We start from the raw sequence: 19,205 nt of genomic DNA on the forward strand, positions 1-19,205 counted from the left end.
AACGCATGTGGTCAACGCACGGGTTGGGGCATGGCAGAATCTGAATTGCGTTATTTTGGCGTCATGAACACTAAGGTGACCTTAAAATGCCCCACGACAAATTAGTCCTATTTCCGCATGCGTGTAGCTCAGAAACTAGAGAGGCTTAGTTTTAAGAAAGATATAGTTGTAGTCTTCACCGAAAGATCTTCAAGACGGCTATCTCAGCTCAAACCCAACAGAAATGTGGAACACTCCTTTTAAGAGCACACCATTGGTTACAAGTGAGATGCTAGTCTGCTGTTTATCTCAACATTTCAAATGTGGAACATTCTGTTGATTATTGTCTTAGGCATACGAATAATGTTTCACGCAAATACACTCAACAGCTTACGTAACCTATGACTTTACTGAAACAGTTGTTAAGGATTAAAAGTTGCAGGTAGCAAGCCATGTGAAGCGTGGAAAAGTTTCAGGAGATTATGTTTACAACTGTGTATTGCGATGAAAATTTTGGTGCAGTGTCTAACGATGCTTAACGGTTTTAGGAGACATTAATAGGTGTCAATTATGTCGATGGAGATGCAAATATGCGTAGACAAAATGTTATTGCAGTTCTTACTTTCACGCAGCACCACACAAACGGCACGGCGGCTGTTGTGGGATGAAAAGTGGATAGTGGTCAGAGGGAAATGCGGATCATTGCAAAGCTACCATGAAGCGTTTATTTGGTGTTTTACCATGATATATTCAATGAAGAAAATCAACGCCATGCAAGAGACTGTCTCTGATTCTTGAATGTGTGTCATGCTATTGAGGTATTTGTGACACATTCGAATGACGTTTAAGCTTACGAACAATGATCAACTGAGGAGACATCCCATGGTTTGAAAATCAAACATTTCAGTTCTATCGTTGTAATGCTATCGGTTGATGCATGTTATTTTAGGAGATAGTGCCCTTGGCCCACTTATGTAGATGTAGAGACGCAAGATCTCAGGTACATTCAAATGACAAATTAAATTACATCCTCTTTCTTCCTTTTTCACGTCAGAACTGTATCACAGCGTTTAAGATCTACTTTGGCGTCATAGTACTTCCTTTGCCTACGTACCTTGACCACTGTTCTTCTAGACATCAATGGTGTTAAAGCAACATCAATGCCAAGCAATGCTGTTAAATAGGTGACACTGACATGCCATTGTATGTACATTTCAACGTGTTGGTATAAAAATAGAGTGAAAAGACAAGATGTGGCAATGTGCAATGCACATGCGATAACGCATTACCTGTGGGTTAATGGCACGTAAGCACTGAAGCGCAGTGGGCTTTTGTGGGCTGGATCGCCAGCAGGGCGGGGCGGGCTGGGCTGCCGGCTGATATTTTGGAGCAAGCTGCGCCTCGAGTGTGGAACTTTGCACTCATGTTAAGATGTTTTCGGTCTACCGGCAGTGCAATGATAGTAATATGATAATAGCACGTGCTCGGGTGAGACGGGTGTCAATTTGACCCCCTTCGAAGATTTTTACGCAATTGTTTCCAAACGGTGCGAATCTTGCAAAGCTGCAGGCAACTGAATATTGGATCTTTTTACACCCAAGATTAGATGCACCTTGTGAGATCGCTAACCTAAAGCATGTCAAAATTGGCAGTGGCGGTCAGCGAAGGCAGTGTCTAGGAATCGTTACATATGATGTGACAACGGTGAAGTAGGCGTAGTCATACATCTCTGAAATAGGTCCTTAAGCAATTCAATAAATGAAGTTGGGATTACAGCAAGTTCCTTTTGACCTAGGGTCAGGTATGCAGGTCAGACAAGATTTAAACCAGCCTGCGTTTTTGCTGGATGACGTGGTTTTTGGAGCTCATTTCGAATTTCTGAGTGACAGCAACCACAACAGCCATCCTTGATCGGCGTATTACATATCTGATTAGGTCACTGACCTATTATTCGAAAAGACACATTTTTGCATTCCCTGCATGAAAGAGTAGGTGCCGCTGGCAGTGAAAAGCTGCAAACGTTGGTTATGATGTCAACGCAGTCGGTAATCTAGCATGAAATAATGGTTGCAGTTGAGTTTTGATCATTTAACGTGGAACAGAATGGATATACATTTGAAGTGTCATATATGAGGTGAGATGGGCGTTGTAGTTATTCAGAAGGCGTACAAGGTGAGCGCCGTCCTGTGCTTGTGAAATGGGTGCCGCTGAAACTGCGTAGTGGCATGTGTAGGTATGTTGCGCCTAACCTGGAGTCTGAAAATGTTAGATCATACCCTCACACCTTTAGGGTATTTAAACCATGAGTGGTTTTGGCCCCTGTGGTGTGCTGACAATTCTAAAACGTCGGCCAAAATAGTTTTGGAGTGAGAAATATCATGATGAGTCTTGTTTGTTCTTACTTCCATGTAAAATTGCATTCTGAACAGGCAGCTAGGTGTGTTTAGTTAGCGCCCATTGGCCAATGGAAATTCGTGGTCCATTTTTTCCAAAACATTTTTCCCACTGGACGTCAAAAAAGTTTGGAATTTTAAAGTACCCGGAGCGGCCAAGCTGCTGTTAACAGTTTTCAAAATATTTTAATGTGGATGCACGGGTTGATATCACAAATGTTTCTAGTATGGCGGACCGGACTGGATTGCAGTGAAAACTATGTGAAAAGTGGATTGGCGTGTGGGTTGGATCTGGACCAGGTAAGCTGTGCTAGACCAGATCTTGAAAGTGCCGTAGGATGAATGTCTTTACGTGCACTCTTACACGACGCCACCGCAGCACATAAACTTGCGGGAAAATGCCTGCCTGATATATGAACTGGTTCACTGCGTGCAGTCATTGGGTTTCATCTTTCACATACCACCGACTTTCCGTGTAACCTCTGTAAATTAGCATCATTACGCTATCTCATATCGTAGGATGAAAATCAAAAGTAAATCATCTAGACTCTACATCTGTTTTTTAAAGTCAAAAATGGCGCTAAACTTAGAAATTAAACCTTCCCTTTCAGTTAACACTTGAAGCATGTTTCATTGATAACTTGATTTCAACTTGATTTCTGATGAAAATTTACATTTAACCTCATACATAAATGTACATTTTTAAATCAACTGAACATTTTCACTAAGATGTTACTGAAAGTGACCATTTCAACATTTCGATTCTCGATATCATTATGTTACTTATGTTACAATGACGAACTTGTCTCGGCTGAGCACCATAGGCCCAATCAATACAACGCACCAAGAAATAGGGCAAACCGTGCCAAAAAAGGTCTCTGTTGGAGGAACAAGCTCTACAGCGTCTCAACCACGTTACGCTTGTAAGCCAGACACGCTACCCAAAACACTGGCCGCTGAACGGCTGTTGCCTGAAACCAGACCCATTGAGAAAGGCTCACCGCAAACTCGTGTATTTCTGGTCGCCGTTGCTGGCCGCAGTCGTTACGGGCATGCACTTAAAGGTGCTAGCACCCTCAAGAAGTCATTTAAATAATCACGTACTTGAAACAGCTGGGTGCCAAATGGCTGACAGCTGACGACAGCTGGCGAGTAGTAGTTACTATATCATTCAAAGCTAAAACGCAATGAACAACGCTCATGGTTCAATGAAACAATAGTCATAAGCCGCTTTACATCAAAAGGTATGCTCGGTTTTGTCAACCCCTTATTGAAACGTCGAGTGTTCTTCCGACGTTTCACAAAATGCCCAAAAGTCATATGTTGGTCGGGTAGATTGCGTTATGATAATGCCAAGGGCAAACGCTCACATCTAATGTTTTCGACGAATAATGTAATTATGGTGGTCTTGCGAAAGTTACGTAGTAACACGGGCATTATATGAGTGCCTAATTTAGTGTCTGACGCTCTGGCAACACGGAATATATATATATATATATATATATATATATATATATATATATCTCTCTCTCTCTCTCTCTCTCTCTCTCTCTCTCTCTCTCTCTCTCTCTCTCTCTCTCTCTCTCTCTCTCTCTCTCTCTCTCTCTCTCTCTCTCTCTCTCTCTCTCTCTCTCTCTCTCTCTCTCTCTCTCTCTCTCTCTCTCTCTCTCTCTCTCTCTCTCCCTCTCTCTCTCTCTCTCTCTCTCCCTCTCTCTCTCTCTTAAACGTTACGAACCAATACTGAGTCACTGTGATCAGGGAGGCAACTGAACAAAGGCTATATGGCAAGACAACAGAGCTTCAGGTACTAGAGCGACGTGGAGTTTGACCAAGAATACCTCCCGTCGCTGTATATGGTGGGATAAAATGTTCCTGGTTACCACATGAAGCAATTCTGTCCAGCGCAGTCTGATGGTTGACGAACTGGGTAAGTCGGCATGCATCTTTAATGTAGCACAAAACTAAGCTAAATGAAATTAAATCTAAAGAAGTGGGGAAGGGGACTCATTAGCACTGCAATCTCGACCTCCAAAAGCGTGGGGAACCATGACCCCTTGTCCCCCTCATTCCACAGATCTTATACACCCACAGATTTTATGCACGCCTCGAAGAAGATCGTGTGCTATCTCAACGTCATGGGTGGACCTGGAAATGACTCAAGATAATCTTAATTTTACAATAAAATGATAACGGCTGTTGTATGACGATTGAATTATATGACGTGAACTTTGGGCCACCACCGCTGTTAAAACTCGGGGACGTTTCCGGATTACGGAACTGGGGAAGGGTGGTTCACACTGCTGGGCGGGCGGACAAATGAACCGGCGGCGATCTTGCTCTAATGCTGCCAATAGTCAAGGATGAGTATATCATTCAACCACTTTAACCAACATGTTATTCATATAACGACGTCCACACGTGCAACCAGCAGCAGACTAATGCTTTAAGGCGTGTTCAAGTTTTCTGAGCTCACTCGATAATAGCCTACTCGTCCCATAGGTCCGCTCGAACGGGAACCATTACGGAGATGTAGCACAGGAGTGATGTAATATTGTATAACGTTCAATCATTGGATACATGCAAAGCACATACTACAAGGTGCGCGCTTGCTGGGTTAAACCAATCAGCCACCAATTAAAACCAATTAAACCAATCACCCAACTGACAGTCATTGATATCTTCTGAAGACTTAACTTCACAAAATCAGAATCGCTCCTTGAATTAATGGCGCTTTGTTTTCCTGTCGTCCACGACGTCACACAATTTCTCTTTAACTATCATCATTACCCGTTCCAATGTTCTCAACTCTATGTCTTTTTTCTTGCTCTTTCTTCCTTCGCTTCTCTTGTCTTGATCTTGTGACCCCTGACTCATGCCTCCCCGTCCGTTAACTCCTGGCCTGACTTGGATCGGCTCCTCTGTCTGACCGTCAGGAGGCCGGGTACCTGCCGCTGACAAATCTGGTGCTGGAGACCCGTCCCTGCGAGCGACGGAAAGGGCCCATCTGCCGATATTGCAATTTCTTTAGAGGGGACGGCGGCGGCGTCGCAAAGCGTCCGTTTGTTCAATTCGAAGGCGCTGCTGGTCCGTCACCAGCGTTGGCTAATTCAGCAGGCCAGGCGTCAGCGGCCGTGGCCGTGGCCGTACGCTCCTTTTTCCCGGAGACGTTCCTCTTCCAGCTGGAGGGTCTGGGGTGAGTGAAATACATGCGATACAGACAGCAGCCGTCTCCCGGACACACAAGTAGCTGAAAAATTTGAAACGTTGTGGAATTTGAATTCAGTAGTATGCGGTTTTAGAAAAGATGCCATCCCACCAGTCGGGCTCTCAGGGTTTAGCCTGACACTGCCTTGCCATGCAGCGTCAGGCGGTGGAATATGCAAAATTGTTTGGGAGCCTTGAGTAAATGCGCCGGTGATGGAGTCATGATCGGCATTCAGAGTTTGTTAGGGATAATGTTCAACTTTTTATGGGGCCTGATTCATTGTATCTGTAGCATGGCCAGGATCGCACCAGGTCAAGTGATGTCAGAGATCGTAATGATAATAGTGAGGAATCGTCTCTCACCGGCTAGCAGAGCCGTTTCGAGACAGGATGGCTTCGCTACACGTACCATGTCGGGTACTACAGTTGAGTGGCAGACTTGATCCCCAGACTGTCACACCCAGAGATACTGAGAATGACAGACTTTTTCCCCAGACTGTCAGACCCAGTGGCAACCCTTGCATTTCGTTTTGATTTGCATGCAATTTATCCGTGGAATGTGTTCATTTTTGTCTGGCTTTGATACATTGTGGGCCGATTTTATCTAAGCCAGAATTTCAGTTAAGTAGACTTCATTTGATAATATCTTTGGATAATGCCTGACAATAGATCAACAGTGTTTCTTAACACCTGTCGCTGGCAGTCATTTGTCGGACCGACAGAGTGTATGTTTTTAATAACGCGCGCATGCGATGATGATGCGGATGTGCCTGGCCGGTAACGCCGCGCACTTCCGGCCGGTAGGGGCGACGGTGAGGTGGATCTCAAGCAGAAGATGCCAGACACCATCACACGCTGGGTCGGCTCCGCCTTCTGCAGCAACTTGAAGGTCACAATGTGGTCGCTGCGTCCTGTAACATTAGTGACGATGTGCCCGCCCGTTCCCAGGATTTCAGATTCGGTGACGAGTGAAATGCTTTGAGTCAGAAGTGTTGTCTTCAAAGGTTGTAAGAAAAACGGAGTATGGGACTGAAACAACGTTGTCAAGGATAAGTGAGGAGCTTCATTATCAAAAAGAGTATATTTCACATCGTGTACGTATTTCACGTGAATATTACAGGTTTTCCTAAGATGGATGTGATGTGAGCAAGATGGCTGTTGTGTTTTGTGGCGCTCAGTTGACAGCCAATCCTCAGTCATTCACCAGCTAATTGTCATCGAATTCCCAGTCCGTCATCAGTCAATGTCCAGCCGGTATCTGTCCCCAGCACGTCCCCGATCCATCATCATTCAGTTGGTACTCAGACTCTACTAATTTGGGATTGTCAGGCACCTGGCAACCCTCAGCTAGCCACTGGTCAGTGCGCTAACCATCACCATCCTGTTTTCATGCAGTCAGTAGCCAATGTCCAACTCGTCGGAATGGCATGCAATTCTCTCGCCACCAACTGATTCCCACTCAGTTGCTCGCTCGAGTGGCGTCGACGCACCGGCCAGTCAACACGTGCCAATACAATACTGACGCCAGTCAACGCGTGCCAATACAATACTGACGCCAGTCAACACGTGACAATGCAATATTGACGCCAGTCAACACGTTCCAATACAATACTGACGCCAGTCAACACGTGACAATACAATACTGACGCCAGTCAACCGCCAGCCTGACCCGCAGCTGTGCGCAGCGCTGAGGCTGTCGGAGGTGGTCCAGTCTACAGCGTATCGCTGAAGCCGGCTGCTAACTGGAGCTCCGGGTCCACAGAGCGGGTTCGGACTCTCGGAGACGGCATCCATTACCACCTTCAAGCCGTTCTTTGCTGAGATCAACGTGCCGTTCTCGGTCAAGCGAGGCGAACTGCTACGGCTCAAGGTCTCCGTGTTCAACTTCCTGTCGACTGATCTGTCCGTAAGTCACCCATTCGAATACAGACGTGTCGGTAAGTCACTCATTCGAACAAAAGCGTGTCGGTAAGCTACCCATTCGAATACAAGCGTGTCGGTAAGTCGCTCACACGAATGCAGAGACGTTGGCAAGTGACGCGCGCGAATGCGGATTTGCCGACAAGTCCCTCATATCAACAGATATGTGTCGGTAAATGGCTCTCACGAACACAGATGTGTCAGCGATCCGTGATTCAGCGGGTTATGTTTAGTAATTTGGCCATCCATCTCTGGGCGAATGTGGGCAACGGCTGTTACTGCATTAGTGGGTTGAGTCACAGAACCGCGCCTTCGGGTAACGGAACAGTAAACTTGTTCAAAAGGAACAAAAAGTGCAACGGAACCAGCAACTTGAGCTATATAGTCCCTTTTTCCGCTACAATTTAGTTCGCTAATCCGTTGTTTCTTTGCTTCGTAACTTTTCACTTTGCCTTCGTGCGGTACAACGCAGGTTTTCAACGTAGACCAAGTAGACCATGTAGCACGTCAGTGGAGCCATGTTTCCAAAGGACAAAGGTGTCTTTCGGGCTGTGCATACATTTCACGTTGAAAAAAGACAAATCCTCGCATTTGCACCATCATATTTTCAAAGCTTTTTAACTGGACACATGATAAAGTGTTAGACGCTACAAGCTGTCATATAATTATGCGCGTTACCTGGAATCTTCAGGGCCATATTTGAGCTATTCTGAGTTGGCTCATTTCATTCTTACATTTGACTCCGTCTTCGAAAGGAGTCAGTAAGGTAAACACCACAGGGGAGAAAACAAAGCTATGAAATAATATTTCGTTGAATTCGCAGGATAATAGCTTTATGACCGCTTACCTTTTTATCTATACAGACTGCTTGAAGCTTTAGTGACATTTATTTCACAAACACCTTGTCAAACTATCGTTTTGCAAACGCGTGTTATGCTAATGGATTCGTAGTTCGTGCATCAAAATTCATGTCGAGTGTAGAAGTCCTGGATAGGTAATTTAGCAAACACATTTATGTTGCGTGTAAAGCTCACAGATGAGCAGTTCGAGCCTCTAAATTAATGTTGCGTGTAAATCTCGTGAATGAGTAGTTCGTGATGTGCAATAAGCGTCACGGGTAATTCGCGTCGTTGGAGTTCTGTCGTCAGCAGTCTATAACAAATACCTTCTACACCGTTCGCGTCTCGTCCAGGCATGCGACCCGACCGCCTGCATCCTGTCCCGAACTCCGGTCGTCAGCGCTATGGCCCGAGCTCTGACCAAGCGCCCCGCGTGTGTAGGCGCTGGTCGAGCTGGCGCCCTCTAAGGACTTCAGCGTGGACGGCGGCGCGCCACGCTCCCACGCGATCTGCATGCGGGCGGACCGGCCGTCGGTGGTGGGGTTTCCGCTGCAGTTCAGCAGCCTGGGCGATGTGGACATCACGGCGACGGTGCGGGCGGGCGGCCATGCCTGCGGCAAACCCAACACCGTGCAGGCCAGGTGAACTGCTCCCCGGTGCACGTCTGCCAGGCGGAACAGGTCACACCATGAAACAGCTGCTTCAGAGTAGAGGAACTGCGGACGGACAGTTACCCACCCAATGTTAGCTAACCTGAAACACGTGCTCCAACATGACATCATGTACGCCAATGGGAAGCTTCATTATCAGGTGTCGTATACGAGAGGGAGGTTAGGTCCAGTTCATCTGCAGAATGTTGCTAGTTGCTGCTGGCCCGACAATGATATGCTTTGTCAGTGAAACCACCGATCTAAAATAAACGCTGGGAACCAACTTTCTTTCCAATCACGGCCAGGTGTCATAGTATCTAGACATATAGTAGTATATACGTATAGTTTATATATATATATATATATATGCATATATATATATATATATATATATATATATATCAATAACACGCACGTAGGTGTCTACAGATTGTCACACATTCTAAAACTCCCAGAATGCTGTGTATGTCTACCAATGCGTGATGGGAGGGTTATCCTCATTTAGCGGCTTTGCCGCATACCTCCGGTGCGGTATCATCTGTTGATCCGTTCGGCTTTGCCATGGGTCGAGCATAATTTAGGGCGAGAGCTTACAACTCGATTCGCCCGCAGCCAAGCTTCCTCGGCGCAAGTACCCACCAAAGTACTCACGCAGCCCAGGTGTGCCGATGATCGGAAAGTCCAGGGCGGTTAGGACACTCCGTGTTTTTGCAGTGACGCGCTGCGCCGCAGCTTGCTGGTGAAGCCTGAGGGCTTCCCGCAGGAGGAGGTGTCCACCGCCTTCGTTTGCCGGCCGAAGGGTACCCCAGCCGCCACAGTGGTGACGTTCCCGTTGCAACTGCTTCCCACGCTGGTGCGCGACTCGCAGCGCGCCTGGATCTCCGTCGTTGGCGACCTGCTCGCGCCGTCCTCCGCGGTGAGTGTTACCGGTACATTCGGGCGCGGTCGTTGGCTGCACAAGTGACGCGTAGGGGAAGGCCCTGCCATCTTTTTCATTCACCTGGTTTTTTGTTGATGTTGCGTTGGAAAGGAATTTATTACGTCACAGTATTCTGTATCAATACTTTGGTATATTTCATTTGCGTGGTATCCAGAGCGATACTATATGTATATGTATATATATATATATATATATATATATATATATATATATATATATATATATATATATATGTAGGCCGTTGGCCAATTTTCATGAGCCATATTGTGATTGCCTGTTAACATTAGCAAACCTGTGTAGATGACATGAAACATGAGCTTTTGTAGAATGATGACTCTTCACTTATATTCCAAACAAGGATATTTAACAACGCTTATTTATCAAAACAGCTTCCCAGGTTCGCAGCGCTTTATTTTTTTCGAGAATGTTTGGTGGGACCCTTCAAAAATGCTGAGATATTTTACGCGCCGTAAGTTTAAGAAAAACGCGTACCCGAACGCTTTGCACGCGCGTTTACATAAAAAGTGTCTTTCGCCCATCCTTTGCTAATGAAGGGTAGGTCCAATTGTTTTGTTTTGTTTTTTGTAGTTTTCCATTCAGAGAACGCAAACGATATCAAGTATATTGGCTTGTGTTCGTGGTATTTGCCCAATTCGTGTTCATCCCATAAAAACACTCCTTAATTTTGTGGGCACTGTAAACCCAAAGACAAAGATGAACCTTTCATGCAGAATTTGGAACGCTTGGTGCGAGTCCCGACTGGGTGCGGAGAGCAGAACATGATCGGCTTTGTTCCCAACATCTTCGTCCGGCGATACCTTGAGGAAGTCAAGCTGATCACAGATGCTCTTCGGATAAGAACTACGAATAACATGAGGACCGGTTAGCTGGTGGACAGCCAGAGCTGCGTCTGTCCATCATCATGCTGACGATGAGCGGGCAGATCTCATGTAACGCTGTGTTTGTGTGGAATGTACCAATATCCTGGACGGATTTCTCCGATTGGAACCAAGTTTGCATGATTGGGCTTATTCGCTTATAAGCTTTCCTGATTGCAAGAACGTCCCGATTCGGATGTAACCTTTAAATATGCACTTTGCCATCGTTCCGTCGGAAGTGGCCTGTTCTCTTGTCACAAGTGGTCTGCCATTCGTGTGTACTTTCCAACATTAATGGCACGATCAGGTTGGTTAATCCCGTTGTAAGACCTGCGTCAGCTATCGAACACCGGTAAGCTGTGAGCTGCATCTCCAACCTTGTTTGCATCAATGCCCCCACCGTCGTGACGCTTGGCGATGTTGGCGCGCCACCAGCGGTCCGAGGGAGCCGCTCTTGGTGGTGTTGGCGCGCCACCAACGGTCCGACCGAGCCGCTCTTGGTGGTATTGGCGCGACACCAACGGTCCAACCGAGCCGCTCTTAGCGGTGTTGGCACGCCACCAGCGGTCCGACCGAGCCGCTCCTGCCCTCAGGCTATCAGCGCGAACTGCGCTTCCGGCGCCGTGAGGGCTCCTACTCCGCTTTCCCGGAGCGGACACCGAAGATCCGCGACGGCTCGCTCTGGCTGACTACGTACGTGGTGCGCTCGTACGCGGCCGCCAGCCGCTACATTGCCATCGATGCTAAAGACCTGGACATCAGCACGCGCTGGATCGCCGGCCGCCAGGAGGCGAGCGGCGAATTCAGGCCGCACGGCGCGCTCTTCCACCGTGAGATGCGCGGCGGCGTCGGCAGAGGCGGCAACGAGGCGCTCACGGCGTACGTGGTGCTGGCACTGATGGAGGCCGGCGGCCAGCAGGCGGTCGTCAAGCGCGGCCTCGACTTCCTCGCCAAGACGTCCGACTTCAGCACGCTGTATGCCGAGGTGCTGGTGGCGCACGCGCTCGTGCAGAGTGGCAGGACGGAGGGCGCGACGCGCCTGGCCGCCCTGCTGAAAAAGGGCGTGCGCCGTGGCGGCCAACTGCACTGGGAGGGCGACCGGTCCAGCGTGCACGGTGGCAGTCGCGCCGTCGACGTGGAGATGACGTCATACATGGTGCTCTCGCTGCTGAAGCTCGGCGGTCGGACCAACCTGGGTGAGGCGGCGCTCGCCATCAAGTGGGTGAACGCGCAGCGCAACAGCGTCGGCGGCTTCGTGTCCACGCAGGACACTGTGGTGGCGTTGGCGGCGCTAACTGAGTTCGCCGTTGCCACGTACTCACCCAAGATGTCGGTGGACGTGGCGGCGTCCGCGCAGGGCGGCTTCTCGGAGCGAATCAGCGTCACCGCCAGCACGCGCCTTCTCACGCAGCAGCGTAGGATCCCGGACCCCCTGAAGCTGCCCAACTCGGTCAAGTTCGAGGTGGCCGGCGAGGGGTGCGCCGTCGTGCAGGTTAGCTGACCGGGCGGCGCTGGTGGAACCGCTGAGAGAAAATCGAGTACATATCTCCACGTTCATGCCAATGGCGGTACACACAAGATTCTAGGCCTTCCATCTAGGTGTAGTGATCAATCCAGGTATCGGTTATTTTCATATGATCTCAGTCTTCATCCCCGGCTGAACCCAACTGTCAGCACCGGAAAAGCGTTTATCTAGCCTAAAGGGTCAACTCGTTGTCCCGTCGAAAACTGATGATTTCATGGCCACTTATGTCGCACTTCTGCAGAGCTAAAGCGCGTTTAATTTCGCTTTTGACACTTTTCTGTCATGAACACTCTTTTCTTTTTAGAGTCAGCGGCGAAGCATTCAGTGACCCAAACTGATAATCCTGATGATAGTAAGAGCCGTGTCGAATGTGTTGTAAGCCACCAAACCATTGCAGCGATGTGTCCGGAGCACCATCCTGATGGTGTCAATGATATCCTCTTTGTCACGTCCATGAATGAGCGGTCCCTCACGCGCTGTGTTTTTTCGTAATCTCTACTTTTATTCCTTTGCAAGAAGTCGTATCGCGTAAGCGTCCGTAAACAACCCTACACCCATACACAATGGGAATCAATGGCAGATTTGTCTTCTCCATTTTATAGTCCTTGTTCCGGTACAACACCAGGATTGCTTTCGCTGACCCAAGCTTCAATCTGAAGGCCAACATCATCAAAAAGAGCAGCACATGTTCCACATTCACCTTGAGTAAGTTGTTTGGGGTGGTGCTTGACTGACGATGGGACTCTGCATATGGCCACCTTTTCATTGGGCTTCATCTTCGAGGATAAGCCAAAAGTGATATCCTTGACATGACAGATGTTTATGAAATCTAGAAGACTTCATTGTGACTCGCTGCAGATTTCAAAGTGTTAACAATTTTACAGGTGTGTTAAGCCACACTCAAGCGCGTGCAAAGCATTCACACCGTAGAATTTCGCTTGGAAGTAAACAGTCTCACGATGTTTTTGACACAGTTTAATTGGGAGGCGAAAGATTCAATATATCTGAGATTTTGGGACAGTCTATATTCTCGTCAAGTCTGCAATCGTCGTTATGGAGTGCATGCTGCACAGCTCTGCAATCCTTTCTCACGGAACTTACTGTTTCAATATTTAGAGCTGAAGGTAATGACTTCATGGTGTTATACAGGTATCTGCGCAAGTTTCAAGAAACCCAATACTGAGAGCAACATGGCAATTATTGAGATAGAAATGATATCCGGGTTTGTGACGGTGGACAAATCTCTAAGAGATGTCGAGAAAGAAGGAGGTAAGTCTATGCGTGGTATTCTTTTAATATACATGGGTTATTGATATGCATTTAAGTTTTAGATTCCATTTCAATCCAGCGTGAACAAAAACACGAAAAATAGCGTATTTGTTCAATTTAAGCGCCGTGCTTTATGCTACGTGGTGGCTGCGTAATTACAGCAATCCTTATTATCATTCTCGTGGGCAGTGACTCTGCCACACGAGCAGTTTCAACAATGGGGGGGACCCTCGCCCCCCCCCCCCCTCCGGCACCTCTACCAGCCACACACCAGGAAATTGGTGGGCACTGTAGAATCTTAACAGGGCAATGTGGAATTCTGACAGCGCCGTGCAAAATAACACGTGCCAGCCAGTGCCAGTGTACACGTCCTCGTCGGGGGAGCCCCGATGCACCGGCAAAGCCTCGCTGTCCTATGACGAGGCTTGAGGCTGTGCTTACAGCTACACGCCGTTTCCAATGCGGCCCTTATTCATGTCATCTTCCGAGCGTTGTACAAGAGCGTAACACAAGCATCATCATGACAATTGAACGTGTAAATTGCGCTTTTAAGCACAGATAAGACGGTTGCAATAGCCTTATTCCTCGTACAAAAACCAGTAGAATGGAGAGAAGATGAGTTGATATTCCGGCAAAATGCCTTTTTAAAAAAGGTGTCAGAAGTAAGTTCAAAACTGCCTGCCGATGATCCTGCTCGATTTTCACGTTTTTTTTTTTTTAAACAGCGAGCCACGGTTTTTACAGAACACTAGCATTCAGGGGATGAGGCAATGAGCAGTTACCAGTCATTAATACCATGCAGCGATTACAGCACATAATAAACAAATAGAACACGCGAGAAAAATACGTGAAATTGCAAACGAATTCAGGTAAATAGGCATCATGCATCATGTTTCATTCAAACATGCAAGGGAGCTCATCTAAACAGGCATCACGCATCACACATCAATTATACATGCAAAAAAAAACTCAATTGAGCAAGCATCGCGCATCACTCGTCGAGCATCACTTATGCATGTAAACGATTTTAAGTTAGCACACACCACACATCATGGCACATCTCACGTTTGCATATTCGGCCATGATGAGCCCTGTACGTCAAGGTTTGGGCTCCGTACCCCCTTTAGAGCTAAGCCATCTACAGAGCACAGGGCCATCCAGACGGGGAAATAAGTAAAACCATTCTTATAAATAGTCGGCGACCAAACCTTAACGTGCAGGGCTCACAATGGCCGATTATGCGGACTTGATGTATGCCTTGATGTGTAACATGTGCTGGTCTAAAATAGTTTATATACATGTATATATATATATATATATATATATATATATATATATATATATACAAGTGATGCCTGATGCGTGATACGCCATGCCTGTTTTATTGAAATCGCTTGCATGTGAAATTGATGCGTGATTTGTTATACCTGTTTTCTTGAGCTCGTTTGTAAATTTGAATGAAGCGTAATACGTGATGCCTGTTTGCTTGAATTCCATTACATTTACATGCATTCTTCTCGTAATTTAATTTTTCGTTAGATATGAGCATTTTTACAATTCAGCAGGTAACATGTTCGTCAGAGTCACATATCACGCTCGTGACTGGCACTTTACCCCATCATTGTCTAACAGCCTGCCAGATTTGCATTGGTACTGCGCTCACCAACCACTTCCGAGAACTGAAACGCGGGATATTTAAAGGGCCTGTGTGATTTCTCAGATCACCAGCGTCCGACTGACGCGCTGTTCGCATGTCCACTGCTGTAACCATCCAAACACGGAGCGGTACCCTGGTGATGCGATGAGACTCGCACTGAAACTGCAGGCTTCGGTGGCGCGCTCATCCAGCTTCGATCATTGTGTTTGCAGTGATCCAGCGGTGGGAGTTCAAGGAAGGCAAGGCCAGCCTCTACTTCGACGAGTTCACCACCACCGAGGTGTGCTTCAGCGTGCGCTTCACGCAGGCCGTGGCCGTGGAAAAACTGAAGCCCGCTGTCGTTCGAATCTACGACTACTACGCCGTGGAGGACAGATTCGAAGTGGTGCGTTTTGCCCAACCTCGTCAAGTGCTTGACATCGAGCTGACCTCTTGTGTCCGCTAACAATGGACGCCGAGCAGCTGCACGGCTGCGCTTGCTTGACACTTTGCAACGCTTGTGACATTGGCAGCTGCCAGGCTTGGAAAGCAACCCACCGCATCTGATTAGCATCGCTAACGTGCTACAATAATGATCACGTTCCATATTGCGACAGTCCGCTGTGAGATTGCGATGCTCATGGCATTGGACATGATTGACTCATAATTTTGTATTGATCCACAGTAGTGCTGGCTGACTTGTCTGCCTCATTTTCAGGAGTACGGGCCACCCTGCAAGACATAAGACACCCTTCTCTGAAGCGCGTACTGTGCAGTTTGATTCAAGAAGACGTGTTTGTTATGTCTGGTTATCTTATGTAGCTGAGGCATAGGTTGTAAAAAGATACATTTTCCGCTAACTTGTGATATATTAAAAGCTACGTTTCGGGATAATATTTGCCCCTTCTGCATCTTTGGTCAATCATTGTCATAAATATCAAAATTAAAACGCATCAAGACAACACAAAGTGTTGCACACAATTTAACGTACGTTTTGACCGAACCCTCATACCATGTAACATACCCTCAAACCCTCGGAGACAACGGCAGTAAACAAGGCAATCCGCCAGCAACTCCGGCAGACAGTTGACACCAACCGTAGCCGCAACGCCCCCAATAAGTGCATTATATACCACTTCGCAACATCGTAAAAATGATACTTTTTCACAAACGGGCTAATAACTTAAAATGCGAAGCTATCTGTAACACATATGCATGTTCATAAGACATTCTTACATCCGCATTTTTGTATACTTCCTGCACATCGCGATAACTGATCGTAACAAAACACAGGTGGGTGACGGAGCAAGCGCTAGACGACAGTTGTCTCCGTCGGCCTTTTCGTGATGATGCCGCCTCAACCCTAGCCGTAAGATTTTGCGGGGAATGTAGGTTCGGAAGTATTCGCCCAGCTCCACATTCGAAAGTGCCTGGTGGTCCGGCCGAAATTCAGGTTTAAAACAGCGCAAAATAAAAATAGGCTAATAATGCACATGCCGATGCCGAAAGGCCTGTGCCAGAAAGCCAATGACAAGCTCAGAGACCCGAAGAGGCAACCACCAGACAGCAGTGAGCGATCGAGATTTACATTTCATTTTACAGAGAGATTTAGATTTCTAAATTTTAAGGATTAGGGGAGAAAAAGGGGTTATGCCCGGATGATGTTTCGTCGCACTGGTATCGTTAGCGGGGTAGGAGTTGGACCTCATCATCACGAGGCTGTTGATAGTGCGCCGTGCTACTTATGGTGGTGGCCGTATGCCACTTTATGCATGAACGCTTCAGCCTGTTTTGTAACGTAAAATTTTACACCTGAGAAATTTTACGGTATCGGGTGCAGGTGCCGGGCTTTTAGCGGGAATTTATTTAAAAGTCTTTCAGATTGTGGGCAGATCGTCCATTTTTTGCTGCCGTGGTCTCACACAAATATTGTTAAATTACGTATGACTTTTGCCATTCTGAATGCGTGGTTGAATTATATCTCCCAATATTGATTGACCACTGCTTATTACATAATAGAAATTATCCCGAAAGCTACCTTCCAATGAAGACTATATAATTGAGAGATTGCCGCTGTGCTTGCTTAATTATAACAGATAATCGCTTTGCCTACTTTTTTATTATGTTAGATACTAGCAAGAAACCGGGTGGGGTTGGTTCGACCATGTGAAGAGCTCGGGTGGCAGCTTAAGATAAAGTTTAGAAGCAGACACATCATGCAATCGTATTTAGTTCTTGTACGACATGCAGTCAAACCTTCGTCCGGAATGCACGCTGTCGATGCCTTAAACCTGGGGTAAGGCATTGTGCTTGGCAAATATATTCATACGGTGACTTGCCGTGCGTTTGATGAATTACTCGACAGTGGCAGATCTAGAATTAAGTCAACTGAGGGGCCAAGCTTCACTGTAATACCCACTGCAACTTGGCTCCCTCACCCTTACAAAGATTGGTGGTTGTCGGCCATTTAATTTTCTTTTTTATCGGGAAGGTGTCTGACGCGCTCGTTTTTACGCCTCAGATTCATGGATCGCGCCATTTCAGGCTAAAAAGGTCTTAAAAATTTGGCAAAACAAGTTAAAGCTCACTGCGAAATACAGTCGAAGTCTGGCAAGACACCACGACCCGAATAACGTAGGTATCGTGAAGCTACGTACAACGAAGCCAGCAGAATGTTGCATTCTGTACGTACCTGACTCAAGTCAATGGCGAGAAGCGAAAGCGAAACTTTGACACGACTTCTACACCGTAATAGCTCAGGTGATGGTGCATGGTGCGAAGGCTGAAGTGTTGGTTGAGGTAGCAGAAAACGGAAATGTCAGTGAAATTCTTAGTTTCTGGACGCGATGCTATTTCTGTAGCCTGTTTCTCCCCCAAAAAACTGCATGTTTTTGTCGTAAAACGTATGATCCAGTTTCTGACCACAAAAATAAATGCGATCACACTTTCAAATTACGACACCTAAAACGATCTTATATTTTATCCCGATATCTATCAGGACATGGCTTTGGGCCAGCCATGTCTAGCAACAACGTAAGAATATTCGATGGCTGCAACAGTGCAGTTGTCATCGATGTCGTCATTATTGCAAATATGCTTAATACAAGGTGAGACGTCGAGAGATTTGCTTGCACTTTAATAACATTGGAACGCCGCTCAAGCGAAACTTTAAGAGAAACTTTGGTGGGCTGTTTGACATATGCAACGTGGCGATCGTCAGCTTTTAGGGCAGATTATTTATATCAAAGCACGATATGCTGCGAAGGTTGTCATAAAGCGTCATGAATCTCTCGCCGAAACCTGCCAAGGACTGTCCATGATGTCAGTACTGCATTGTCGACTTATCCTTACCTGCAGTGCCGTAGTCCTGACATTGGTATTATGTGATGTGCACAGTAGCTACTTACTTTCTCATTTGTAACTGGAAATGCAGCTGCATGCAAAAATTAACAAACCTGTAACATTACTATGAATTGATAGGCAAAGCCATTGACTATAACGGACTAGACAAAGTTCTCGACTTTACAAAACGTGCCGCCCGGCAACGCTGCAGAAGGGCAAGCGTTTTTCTGCGGCGCTTGTCAACCATTGGAAACGCTGTACGCTGGCGTTTCGTGGTGCCGCATAGGGCGAAAATGACGAGAAGCTGCTCTGCAATCGGGTGTAGTAAGAGGCAGGGTGATCAGCTAAGACATGGAGATGGCTTAGCATTCCACAAGTAAGTATTTTTGAGCTTGATGGTGCATAAATTGGTAATTTTGTTGCATGCGGATCTGCGCCACGACTGTCAACCTGCGCATTTGTTGGTAATCAGGATGGAGATATGAAGTTACCTCTTTAATTTTTTTGCTCACATGTGCTGTATGCTTTCCTACTGTTATCTAGGCATTTTATCACAACTGAGTCCAGTCGCATCCACCTGTAGGATACTTAATATGCATGTTAGCAAGTGGGAAGATGAGATGAACATCT

General features: G+C 46.8%; 1 protein-coding gene across 1 annotated transcript in view; it reads left to right on the forward strand.

Moving 5' to 3' along the window:
• LOC119103926 (murinoglobulin-2) overlaps nt 1–19,205 on the forward strand; it is an 88,717-nt gene that overhangs the window by 5,535 nt on the left and 63,977 nt on the right. Inside the window, exons 3-5 of the mRNA XM_037227628.1 lie at nt 5,306–5,565; nt 6,381–6,465; nt 7,339–7,482. Coding sequence (XP_037083523.1) covers nt 5,306–5,565; nt 6,381–6,465; nt 7,339–7,482 — 489 coding nt within the window. The remainder of the gene's footprint in view (nt 1–5,305; nt 5,566–6,380; nt 6,466–7,338; nt 7,483–19,205) is intronic.

This window comes from Pollicipes pollicipes, unplaced genomic scaffold (assembly GCF_011947565.3).
Source record: "Pollicipes pollicipes isolate AB1234 unplaced genomic scaffold, Ppol_2.1 Scaffold_5724;HRSCAF=6776_pilon_pilon_pilon, whole genome shotgun sequence".
In the NCBI taxonomy this organism is placed as follows: Eukaryota; Metazoa; Arthropoda; class Thecostraca; order Pollicipedomorpha; family Pollicipedidae; genus Pollicipes; species Pollicipes pollicipes.